Raw genomic sequence first — 13,186 nt, 5'->3', positions numbered from 1 at the left:
CCCAAACACACTCGTGGCAGTCATAGAGACAGAACACCCATAGGTTTCCTGTAGTACCCCTCCCTAAATGATAGACAGTAGGTGTCCATGCTGTCCTGCCCACCTGCTTGTAGGGCAACCCTCTGCCATGTCCAGAGTATGCCATCAGAAGGTACCTCACATCTGAGCTACTAATGGGTTCCTTGGAGTTTGGGGTGGACATGTGACAGGAAGTTATGTTGGACAAAAAGAAGACCAAGGTCAGAGCCGGTGGCCCAGGTGCCATGGAGTTCATGAATTCAAAGGACAGTCAGGAGGGAAATTCAGAGACAAAGGCAAGGGTACTGAGAATAATTTAGATACCATGAGAATTTTTCCTGAAATGACCCATTCCTCACTGGATGCTAAAGAAATTGTCCTTAGTGCAGAAGCTTCTGATTTTTTTCTTAATTAAATAAAACCATTTGCTCTGTGTATATTCCTGAACCTCTGCTGAGTGAGGACAGCGAAGTATAGTGTCCTCGTGGCCTGTCTTGCCTGTTTACTGTCCTGTATGCCCTGCCAGGCTCTGCAATCGAGAGCTTTCTTGATCCTTTGCCCTGTGTGTCAGTGCCACCAGCCTGGCCAGGATTAAGAGACGGGATGACATGCAGAAACGGAGCCTTCTTTCGATGGTAGCTGCTGCAGGAACAGCTGTGGGCTTCCACTACCTGCCACGGGATCGGTTTTGCCTGTTCCCTGCCAGCTGTAACCCCCAGGCTCTGCAAGGGACCGGTCCACATAAGGGCTGAGATCAATGCCCACCATAAACCATTTGTCTTCCTGGGATCAAATTCCATCTCAAGGGACAACATAAGCTTATGATTTCCCATTACCATATGCTGTGATCTAGAGAGGCCCATCCATCTGTGCAGCCATTGCAGATCATGGCACGAGGCAGCAGTGAGGGCCCTCCATTCCGGGCAGGCTCAGGCGCTGTCGTGGCTGCTGCCGCTGTGGCATCTGCATTTCCTATGTGTTTCTGAGTCTGCTGTGCTCACACTGAGCTCTTACTCCATCCCCATCTCCAGCTTTGCCGACGACCCCCATGTAAGATGGGGTGACAAGTGACAAGCGCTTGGCGCAACAAGGCAGCCACTGTGGCCTATCCCCGGGGCCAGGAGCCCTAAAAAGCACTGGCGTTAGTTGATGAAAATAGCAAGATATTTAAGAACACCAGTCTTCATGGGAAATAAACATGCTAGTCGTCCTAGTACTTGATTGACAGGCATTGTTATTACTGCTTGTTCCGTGTTGGTCTTCAAAGCCTGGAGAACAGCGCAAGGCTCGCTTCAAGGTTCACCTGTGTTTTCCCGGTACTGTGTTTCTGTTTTCTAATTTAGTGTGTTGCTACCCAGTTACTTTATCCTTCCACTGCCTTAAACTTTCTAGTCAAGGCTTCTTAATACATTGGTTTGGCTGTGACGCTGGACTGAAGCAGGGAAGCGAACGAACAAAAAGAAGCAAAGTGTACGTAACAGCCCAGAGCAAGGTGGTGGACGCTGCACCTGTCCTTGCCCAGGGCCATCTCCCTTCGTGGCCGCTGCCCTCCGAGGGACTCCTCTTAGAAGGCTATTGAAGGAAAATGATGTGACATAAAAATGCCAGGGAAGGGGTTGGGATGGGATTTAATACGAGGTATCCCAAGCATTAGACCTCTGTGCTCAGCCACCGTAGACGGAGGGCTCTGTGATGGATACAGCTGGGAAGATGGGCTCACTTCAGGTTAGGTGACCTTGTCTGGCTTATTTATGATTATTATTAAGAGAGATGCTGGCTGTCAGACGCGATCAACATAAATCACAAACAACTTCTTTAAGAGAAGCCGTAAGACTCCTCAAAGGGTGCTTCTAACTAGATGGCCAGTTCTCAGTCACAGGCGATGTCTGGGATTTAGAATTGCAAAGAAGGCAGTTATCCTTTATCTGGGATCGCCTTTGCCTTCGGAGAATTGCGGTGATATGTTTTCTTACTGGGAAAAAAGTAGAATTGTGTTGCTGGGAAGTAGCCACGAGCTCTCTGAATCCCGTGTGAAGTATATGTAGCAGGAGAGTTCATCCAGCATTGCCGTGTGCCACCACTCAAGCCCTTCCTAGAGACCCACGCTGGTGAACAGCATGCGAGGTTGGGCTTACAGCGTGGTGTATGGAAAAGATTAAACTCGGGGCCATAAGCTATGTGACTTTTATTTAGCCTTTCTGGGCCTTAGTTTTCATATGTGCAAGAAAAAAATGGTGGTTTGGATAAATAAGGCTGGGCATATTATTATTATAAAACTAAAAACAATAGTCTGACATTCTTTCCATAGAAAAACCGTATGTTAGTGAACTTCATTTTTAGTTACTGCATTAGACGGTTTTTTGTTACTATAAACTGATGTCTGAGATGACCATCTTAGAAAGGAGAGAGGCTATTTCATGTTCTGGGTTCAGTCATGATCCGTTGACCGTCTTGGTTTGGGGCCAGTGCTGAGGCAGCACTGGCGTAGAGAGTGGCGCAATGGTGGTTGGGAGTGAAAAGGGAGAAGGAAGCTGCATTCCCACAATTCCATTCAGAGTCTCCCCAGCTACCCAAGACCTCCTACTCTGCCCCACCTTCCAAATGTCCTACCTCTTTCCAACAGTGTCACTCTGTAGACCACCCCTGCAAAACGCTGGCCTCTGGGACACCCGGGATCTGCCCTGCAGCAGTTGCCGGACATTGATCAGGCATCCTCTCTACTCTCAGACTGAGCTGGTGATGTGGGAGGAGCTGGTGATGCGGGAGGACGGGCAGCCTCGTGAGTGTAAGACAACTCTGAGAGGTGCGAAATATTCAGAGAGAGGAGTAATAGCCTAAAAGGGAGCAGCGAACAGAGAGACGTACAGCCACGTGCTGGGCGCTGGGCGTATCCTGCCGACCAGCAGCGCAGGAAGCTTTCTGCCATAGGCAAGATCCTGCAAATCAAAGCAAGTGAAGATGGCTGTGGGGGAAGAGCCTGTCCGTACACAGACGGACAGAGTGGATGGCTTTGGAGGCCGAGGAAATAAATCATGGGAGCCCAGGTTTGGAGCAGCAAGTGTATGGCCCACTTGCTGCAACATAGTGGGGTGCATTCAAGGGGCACATTCTCAGTGAGCATAGTGAGAGCCTGGAAAAGGTACAGCCAGGTGGCATTACCCCTTGAGCACGTGGGAACTGTAGTAAGAGCACACAGATGCATTCTGTAGAGCTCTGTAGAACTGTACTAAAAGCACACAATAGAGCATAGTCAGCAACAGAAAGTCATTATAAACTCTCAAGAGGAACTTGTGTGAGTAGATTTTCATTGATTCTTCACAGTTCCTAGCCGGCCCTCTGTGGTAGGCAATACACCACTGTGTAGCCTCAAGCTCTGAATTAGAGTGAAGATAACCTGGCCCAGTGGGGAACAATGTCTGCCCAGCCAGTTAGGCACTTCTTAAACCAAACCTGACCCACTCATGATGCAAACTTAGGAAGAGAGTTATCAACCCAAGTGTTGTGTTTACGCACTGAATGTCTACACGTCTTGACCATGTGCTGGCTGATGAAGGGGCAGTATGCTTTAGGACTTCTACTTAGCTGGGAGTTTCTACTTCTTGTGGCTCTCTGTTGCTGAGACTACCCCAGATCCCACCAGCAACCTGGAAGAAGTAGTTAGGGAAGAAATTAAGTTCAGCAAAAGCTAGAAATACCATCTTCTGAAGTAGAGATGGTAAACCATGAGGAAAATGCCCCAAATCTTATGTATGTGTGGACGAGTTCAGATCCTGTGCCAAGGCCTCTTCCATGATGGCATGGCAATCAGTGTCCCACTTGTAGTGCCCTCGTGAGTGATGGAAGGCATGGCCTCTGCCATTGATGCTCCAGGAGCTGGCTTCACAGGAATATGTGAGTTAAATGATGGAGGTTTCAGCATCTGGGATCATTTGTTACACAGCAGTAACTAACCAATACATCATCCCACTCCATGACTTTGTCAATTCTGCCTCTTTTCTTCTGCAATCAGAGTCATCCTGATGATGCCCAAGGCTGTCTGAGGGCACCTAGCTCAGATACTGATAAACACCTTGTGCTGCTTTTGTAGAAGACCTGGGTTCAGTTCCATGTCTTAGCTGTTGCAAATAGTGTTCCAAAAAGATGAGCACAGGTGTGTCTTTCGTAGGCACATTTCACTCCCTATGGATACAGCCCTAGAAGTGGAATGGTTAGATCACATAGTAGATCCATTGCTAGCTTTTTAAGCTAGTCATTACTGTTCTCCACAATGGTAGTATTAATTTACATTCCCCCAAATAATTTGTGAGAGTCCCTTTTTTTTTTTAGTTTTTCAAGACAGGGTTTCTCTGTAGCTTTGGAGCCTGTCCTGGAACTAGCTCTTGTAGACCAGGCTGGTCTTGAACTCACAGAGATCTGCCTGCCTCTGCCTCCCGAGTGCTGGGATTAAAGGCGTGCGCCACCACTGCCCGGCTGTGAGAGTCCCTTTTAATTTACATCTTCACCGTGTTTTTTCCTAATGATAGTCTAATAAATTTAACCTAATAAAATTTAAATCATTTGTTGCTGGGCGGTGGGTAGTAGTGCATGCCTTTAATCCCAGCACTCAGGAGGCAGAGGCAAGCAGATCTCTGGTCTATAAGAGCTAGTTCCAGGACAGACTCCAAAGCTACAGAGAAACCCTGCCTCAAAAAAACCAAAATTAATTAACTAATTAATTAATTAATATTCTTAGTGTGTATTTGTGCATGAATGTGTACATGTATATGTCACAGTTCACATGTGGCGGGCAGAGGATAACTTTGCACTGTCGATTCTCTCTGGGAACTGAACTCATGTTCCAAGCTTGTGTAGACAGCACCTTTACCCTCTGAGCTTCCTCACCACCACCCACCAGGAGTCATTCTGCCTGGAGTAAAATCATATTCCATGTAATTTTGACATGTGTTTCTCTAGTGGCTGATGAGACTAAGCAGTTTTCTATATTTATTGGCAAGTTTTCTTTGTTTTGTTTTGTTTTGAGACAGGGTTTCTCTGTAGCTTTGGAACCTGTCCTGGAACTAGCTCTGTAGACCAGGCTGGCCTTGAACTCATAGAGATCCGCCTGCCTCTGCCTCCTGAGTGTTGGGATTAAAGGCGTGTGCCACCACCACCCAGCTATTTATTGGCAATTTATAGTTTGTGTTTTGAGATATGTCAAAGGTACTTCCCCCAGTGACTTAAGTTTCTGCCACTAAGAACAACCTCTTCAAAATGGTTCTGTCACCTCCTGGAAATGGTTCTGTCATACCCTGAAAGTGCCACAAGCCAGCAATCAGTTAATGACTATTAATACATGCCCTTCATGTATGTGTGTGAAGTAAGGAATTCTGGGTCTAAGGAGGCAGCTGGCGTAATAAAGTGCTCGCCACATAGGTCTAAGAACCTGCATTCAATCTTCAGAACCTACATTAAGGGGAAAAAAGAAGGAAGAGAAGGAGGGTGGAAGGAATGGAGGAGAGGGAGAGGAGAGAAAATAAAGAAAAGGTCAGCTGTGTGTAATCTCAGTGCTGGGGTCACAGAGACAAGTGGATCACTGGGCTTGTTGGCTGGCCAGCCTAGTCTACTCAGCAAGTTCCATGCCAATGTCTCAAAAGCCAAGGTGGATGATGGCTGGAGTGACCTCTGGCCACCACACACCTGTCCACATGTGTGTGAGCACCTGTGCCTACACATGAACCTTCACACATGAAGAGAAGACCCAGGAAGAGCACCTGCCATCTTTGTACCTGTATCATGTGGGGATCTAATGAGATGCCGTGCATACATCAGGCAGGATTAGGCTTGTCTACATGGAGAAACTCCATATGTGATGGCAGAGCTCTCTTCCGTTGTGTGTGAGGCCAGAGGTTCCCCCCATCACCTCCCCCATGTAGAGAAGGACCACTGAGAGTGGGGTGCAGCTTGCAGTCTTCTTCACAGAGTAGAAGGCTTCTTGGATAGTTTATGACATCGTCACTTACAGCGGGCTTCCAGGTACAGTACCAAACACTAGGACATTGTTCCTGTAGCTGGGACACCTATAACTTCATCAGAACACCCAGCCCTGCCGGGATTGTGCCAGCCTGGCTCATGTCCTTCCCTGCATACCCTGGGGGATGCTGGGAGTGCCTGGTAGGAGGTGGCCCTAAAGGCCAAACAAGGATTTTGTTCACCTGGGGATGAAGCAAACAATGGGTTAAGAGGCCAAAGGGGTAGTGGGAGGCTGGAGGACTTCACACATGGCTCCAAAGCTGATGACGGATGTTGTCCATTCTGACTGCAGTTAATGAGGGATGTTCATTATGACCCTCTGCTGTCCCTTCTGGTCAAGTTCACCGGCATCTTCTCTTCTTGCCTTAGGTTCTCAGAGGAGGAGGCTCATTCCGGCATTGTCCCTTGACACCCCATCACCTGTGAGGAAAACTGCCAGCAGTACAGGGGTCCGCTGGGTGGACGGCCCCCTGAGGAGCACCCAGAGGGGGCTTGGGGAACCTTTTGAGATTAAAGTCTATGAAATTGATGATGTGGAGCGACTTCAGCGACGAAGAGGAGGTGCCAGCAAGGTGAGGCCACTTCCTTCCCAAGGGTCCCAGTTCCTGGCAGGTCCTGCCCTAAGAACTTCAGGGGAGCCTTCCCAGGCTCAGTGTGGGCAGTGGGTGGTGGCAGGGGGTTGTGGGATAGGCACTATATGCTCCTTCTCTGGAACACCTTAAATGTTAGTGAGCTGGGGCCTAATGGGCTGAGGGACTTCTCTGGTTTCTTGTTTTGAGGTTTTACACCCTAGTGAACACCAACATTTTGAGGGGTCGTGTGCCTTCTTGGTGAGAATAGCCTTTGGTAGTCTCTCGGGAGTTGTCTTGTCTGTCGAGGTCACAAGGCTCCCTGCCATGCTTCTGGGAAGCTGGGAGCTTGTCATCGGTCCTTTCTCAGTCCTCCCTTCTGGAGGAGGCTGCGGAACAGAGTTAGAGCAGAGGCCCTCTGCTTGTCTCCCTCTCCAACCCCTCCCTTCCTCTGTGGGCAGGAAGTCATGTGCTTCAACGCCAAGCTGAAAATCCTGGAGCATCGGCAGCAGAGAATCGCTGAGGTCCGAGCCAAGTACGAGTGGCTGATGAAGGAGCTGGAAGCAACCAAACAGTACCTGATGCTGGACCCCAACAAGTGGCTTCGTGAATGTAAGTCTGAGGACCGGCCCTGGGGTTATCTCCGTTAAGCCAAAAGCCCAGGTGATCTTAACTGCCTGGTAACTCTCCACGATTCTACTGTTCCTGTTGAGGGGTAGATTGGATTATCTCTAATTTATTTGTTCCTCGTCATTCCATTTACTGCAAAATAAGGCTTAACTTTGCCCTGACTAGTACATTGATTCGGGACCAATCCTAGAAGACTTGTCCGGGGGTAAAATATGTCAGCAGCATTACAAATACTCTCTCTCCCCCACTTTCCTGTTCAGCTCTTCCCTCCAACCCTCAGCTACCCACATCCCTTTGGAACACTCTTCTCCTAAGATCGCCCCCTCCTGGTGGCTCTCACAGGAAACTCACAGGTAGAGCCCAGCAGCTTAGGATCCAGTCCCAAAGAGCTGGTTTAAAAACAGAGTGGAAATGAGACCGGCACAGAAGGGCCAGGATCTACCAGTTCCTGATTGTACCCACTGAGAGCAATAATCCACTGTTACACTGCCTCTTTCTGGGTAGCCTATAGGACAGAGAGTCCTACTGTTTGTCATTGCATCTGTGGCTCTGCTCAAGGTCCCATAGACCTGATTTGGATACTGTTTTGTTGTTGTTGTTGTTGTTTTGTTTTGTTTTTTGTTTTTTTTTTGTTTTGTTTTTGTTTTCCTATATGCTGACTGTGTGACTTTAGGGAAGGTGTTTGGCTCTCTGGGTCTTGGTTTCCTTAGTGTAAAAAAGAAGAGTGGCCAAGCCTGTACCACAGGGTGATTCTAAGCCAGAATGAGTGCTTAGGCTGCACAGCCTAAAGAGGGTGTTTGGCATCTGGCGGAAAGAACTGCAGTTATCTCAGAGTTCAGTCAGCTAGCTAGCGGCTCCTGGCGGAAGATGCTTCAATGCCTGCTTCCATGGTACATGGTTAATTCCTTGGTGGGGGATTTGGACGAAGACACAAACTCTCCCAACAACAGTGTCTTCATCTAAGGTAGAACGAGACCAGCATAGGAACAAGGACATGAGCTAAAATGTGACTGAGACATTAACGCACACCCCATGCCTCTTTCTCCTTCTCGGCTCTCACCCGCTTCTCCCATGGATCCCTGTGTCCTTCCTAACCACAGGGGCTTCCCTTAGGCAGAACCTTCATTTTCAACAGCTTCTTAGAACTTTGTTTTTCAAAAGCAGCTTATGCCCACGACAGGCTTGAAAATGATCTTCATTTTCCAAACTTCCTCTTTTTTTCTAGGATGTGAATGAATTTGCCTATCAGTACACATGGGCCTCAGATGGTTGGAGGGGGCGTTTGCTCTCTTCCTGCCTTGGTCCATGTCAAGAGTCAGTAATTTTTTTTTTTTGATGCTGAGAAAAACAATGGCTAGAAGGTTACATGAAAGGGGGGAATTACAGATTTTTTTTTAAAAAAAGATAAATTTAAAACAGGAATTGGAAAAAAATCAAGGAGGCTGCGTGCTGACGCTCTCAGATGGGCTGCAGGCCGTGCTAGAACAGCCGTGTGCGGGGATCCACCTCCAGCTTTAGTTTTTCCTCCTGTTGCCTCCTTCCAGGGCCTGTGATGTCGCCTGATGTGCTTATGGTAGGGTGAGGCTCTGATTTCAGTACCCTGAGCTGAGATGCAGGGCCCGGGTCTGTTCCTAGCTGCAGTCCGTACTGGCAATATAACCGTGAAGAGGGACCCTTTCTGACTGCATGGAGACTTCCCCTGTAGAGAGAATCCCACTCCACCACAGACCCTCGCGTGTCTGTAGCAGGGTGTGGTTTGCACGTCATCTCATCTGCGGTGCCATTCTTGTCAGAGACTCAAGGTGGACAGGAAGAGAGGGCAAGAATCCTGTCACTTCCTCCACTTGTGTTGCTGTTTAAGAAATGATGGCAGCTGAGGTGGTGTTGCCCAGCAAGGACTCCAATGTGAAGCCCCTGCCAGGCCACCCACACTGATATCCATGCTTCACTCCCCGTGCGGACCTTTGACAGTACCCCTAGAACAGGGACCAGGCTGTCTACCACTCTGCCAAGTCATAATGGGGCAAAGGGACCCCAGACCTCTACCCCGAGGAAGGGAATGGACAAAGACCTTGGGTGCAAGGCATCATGGTTATATGACTCAACTTGCCTTTGTGAGCTCAAGGGAATTTTAGTTATTAATACATGTGTTTTAAATATCATATCCCCCCTCCCCAGTGACCAGTGAGTAAGATCGTACAGGAATGGGAGCCTGTTCTCTCTAGGGAGGTATGGTGTGCATGTCACTCAGGTAACGAACGCCACTCCTGAAAGGCGGACTCTTGCTGCCATAGCACCCTAGAGTTGCTTGCCTTGGTTAACAGATCAGTAGAGTGAGGACCTCACAAATCTGTACTGGAGGCAGCTGGGGCAAACATGGGAAGGTTCTAGACCACCTCCCTGTTCCTCAGAACCGTCTCTGAATATCAGGAGCTAGAAACCACGGTGTGTGTGTGTGTGTGTGTGTGTGTGTGTGTGTGTGTGTGTGTGTGTGTGTGATTCCACCTCAGGCAACCTTAGCCCAGAGGAGGAAGGGGAGGTAGCCCTTCCTACAAGTAGCTGTCCCATCTCCAGGAGCTCCTTTCTCTTTCAGTTGACTTGGAGCAGGTCCTGCAGCTGGATTCCCTGGAGTACCTGGAGGCCCTGGAGGGCGTGACGGAGCGCCTGGAGAGCCGCGTCAACTTCTGCAAGGCTCATCTCATGATGATCACCTGCTTTGACATCACCTCCAGGCGCCGATAAGGACCAGCAGGCTCCAAGCCATCAGCCCCTCGCTCCCTAGGACTTCAGCAGGACACCACCCTCCCAGGCCCTCTGTGCTGGCAACGCTCAAGACACTAGGATGCGGATGAAGGTTGGTGGCAAGTCTGGAGTGAGCGAGGAGTGAAAGGCGATGTTTCCTTTGTTTTCTGTAGGGAAGAAAGGTAAAGACACCAACACGTGGAAGGAGGAAGTGATGGGAAAACCCGTGGGACTGAGAAAGCACTTTGAGGAACCTTGAAGAACTCTGTACATAAGGACTGCTAGCCAAGAGATTCTTACCTTGCAGTCGTGAGGAAGGGGAGGGTGACGCGGGATTGCCATTGAAAGCAGAACACCAACAAGATGACCCAGAATGATGGATTAAGTGCCTTGCAAATCTTTATGATTATCCAAACATTTGTGTTCGTTCTTTCTTGTGTCCAGATGGTGCTAGTCAAGAAGAAATCAACAAAACCCGAAAACTCAACCCAGTTTTGGAAATGCATTTGCAGCTTGTTTTCTCTTGGTTCTGACTTGCTGTTTGTTCCCAAGAAGTTGTGTTTGTTGTGCTGTTTCCTAATCAGTATTGCAGCTGAATAAATGTTAACTGTCTTTCATGGTTGTTCCGGTAAGGCCACTCAGAACATGGAGACTCCATTGGCATGAGCCAGTGTGTTTTCCAGGGAGGCTTAGGAGGGCAGGGGACAGAAGACGCCACCTTCCCTGAACAGCAGGTCAGCCAACAGCTCCAGGGTCGGGCATGGGATGAGTGCGCATGAGCATTACTGATGAGGGGGGATGTCTTTAAGGGAAGGGTTCAGGGTAACCTGTTCTTGTTTCTTTCATGTATTAAATCAAGTTCATGCTCCTTTCTAGCCCCAAACCTGTGGCTGGAAAGCTTGGACAACTTGAGCAGAACCCTGCTTCTTTATCTTCATGTAATATGGTGTTATTACATGGGGTGGAGGTTGTCTGTGTTGAGACCCTCTTAGGCTTACACGGGTTCAGGGACTTGACATCCATTTAGAAAAAGGAAGCTTGGGGTTGGGGTTGCATAGCTTTTTGTCACCCCGGATTCTGTCTACTAGCAAGAGGTCATCTCTCACCTATCCTAAAGCCTCTGTAGCTTCCCCGTGGCCTTGGTGTCCTGAGGCACTGAGAGGAATCACATCTCTAAATTCCAGAACCCTGGAAGTGCAGGTCAGAGCTGAATGAATGGGGAGACCTAGGTCTTGCTCCCCACTAAAACTGAGGACTTCATTCTCAAATTACTCCCCTGCCTTCAGGGTTGTTGGACCATGTTATGGGCATTGGCTGACCATAGGCTTCTGGAAAAACTGAGCATCCCAAGAGAACCAAGAATTCTCTCCCCCGGAGCCTGCGCAGCCTGCCTGTGTATATACATGCTCAGGGGTTTTGGAAAGAAGACTTTGCATCCACGCCCTCCCACTAACCAACTCCTCAAACCCAGATGCTCCCCAAAGAGAAAGAACTTTGTATTTCTGGACCAGCCCTTTCTCTGGACACATGTATCCCAGTGCAGCGTGGTATGTGGCCAACAGAACACACCACATAGAAGCTGCAGTCATGTGAGTGCCATGTCACCTGATCCTTTACCCAGAACGTGGCTCAGATGAGACTGCCAGCTTGACTGTTCTAGAGGTCAGCCCTGTGGATCGAAAGCCAGCCTCATGGGGTCCCAAGCTGCTGGCTAAATGGTCTGAGCTCTGGAATAGCACATTTCCCCGTGTCTCCTGGGGAAACAGGGCCTCCCCAGATCTTCCACAGCTCCTCCCCAGTGCCGTTCTCCAGGACTCCTGGGCTCAGGGCCGAGCTCAGTCTCATAACAGATGTGTGCATGGGCCTGCTTAACAGCAATGTTCTTGGAAGCTTCTGGACTCATAGGGATGCCAATACTATGAACATCTGTTTTGATTGCTGGCTTCAAATATACTTCTGTGTTTTGTTTTTCATGAAAGGCCTTGGTTTGGGAAATATTTTTAAAAGTGAGCATGTCTGGATTTCTTTTCCCTTCTTCAGAGCAGATTCGTTTGATTAGTAATCTATGAGTTTGGCTTTAGTCCCTGCTGCCTTTTCCCTCAACCCTGAGGTCACCAGGCCTCGGGGAATCCTTTAGCCAGCCACCAACAGAGCCCAGTGCCTTTGCTGGAGTGAGACCATGCTGACTCATCTACAGAGAGTAGACTCTCAGTCAGCAGGTTCTCTTGGCAGGGAGGCCCTCAGCTGCCTCCCATAAAGACCTGTTTGCATACATTCCAAGCAACTTCCTGCTACAGCACCCGTGGCTTGGCAGTGTCCCTAGGGTTCTATCACCAAGTCAGGTAAGCCTCCTAGGAGGCCACATCCACGTGGCAGGGCATCCCACAGGACCCACCAGGGTGTGGTGCAGGAGATATTGTGTGAAATGGTGTGTATCTCTTGTTTGTTCTCATATCCTGTCCCCCTCCAAAGTAAACTGTGAACATCTCAATCTACCGCATGGCATTGCATTATCTTAACTGATAACTTGTGGAGAACCCCTGCCTCCCATGATACACCTGTTTCCCGCCCTGCCTATGAGCTGCCTGTGGGAATGCAAATCTTTAGGCGCAAAGAAGTAAGCCTGCCATCTGAAGCCAGTGCCGCTGGGAGGTGGCTCCAGGTTTGGTTTGGAGGCCAAAGGGAGGGGACAAGAGGGCAAAGGGATGTCAAAAAACTCACTTCTGTTTCATCATCTGTCCATAGAAGGGCAGGAATTGTTCCCTTAAAATGATTATTTAAGCACATAGGCCTTACTTAAATTCTGTCCATCGCCCCCCACCCCACTCCTACACACCCCAACTCTAGCCCTGCTTCAACGAACTTAATGTGAGGTAGAAGCGTTTGCAGCCAGGTAAAACTGAAAGAAAAACAAACGAAATATCTGAGTAAAAATTGGAGACAGGCGCATCGTTCTCCCAGGAGGAAACCACCACTTGGTTCATATCATCTGGGGGTGAGGAAGGGTGCTGCTGCTCCCAGGGAGCCTGCATTGCTGCTCTGTCTTGGCTTCCAAGGCCCCCCTCAGAGCTGGAGGCTTTGATCTCCTCCTTGAACCCTCCCGAACACCCCAGGAAGCCGCCTCTCGCTTTCATCTCGGCAGAGTTGAACCTGGCACTATGATTTCAACTCTGATTGCTGTTCTGAACACGGGGAGCATACAAAGCAAATGCAGAGGT

The 13,186-nt window shown here is 49.0% G+C and overlaps 1 protein-coding gene across 1 annotated transcript in view; it reads left to right on the top strand.

Moving 5' to 3' along the window:
• Window positions 1–9,968, top strand: part of Kif26b (kinesin family member 26B) — a 403,437-nt gene extending 393,469 nt beyond the window's left edge. Inside the window, 3 exon segments of the mRNA XM_038349915.1 lie at window positions 6,397–6,599; window positions 7,058–7,208; window positions 9,820–9,968. Coding sequence (XP_038205843.1) covers window positions 6,397–6,599; window positions 7,058–7,208; window positions 9,820–9,968 — 503 coding nt within the window.
• The last annotated feature ends 3,218 nt before the right edge of the window (window positions 9,969–13,186 follow it).

The sequence above is a fragment of the Arvicola amphibius genome, chromosome 12 (assembly GCF_903992535.2).
Source record: "Arvicola amphibius chromosome 12, mArvAmp1.2, whole genome shotgun sequence".
NCBI lineage: Eukaryota > Metazoa > Chordata > Mammalia > Rodentia > Cricetidae > Arvicola > Arvicola amphibius.
Note: the sequence above shows the minus strand (reverse complement) of the source record. Positions and strands in the feature narration are given on the sequence as shown.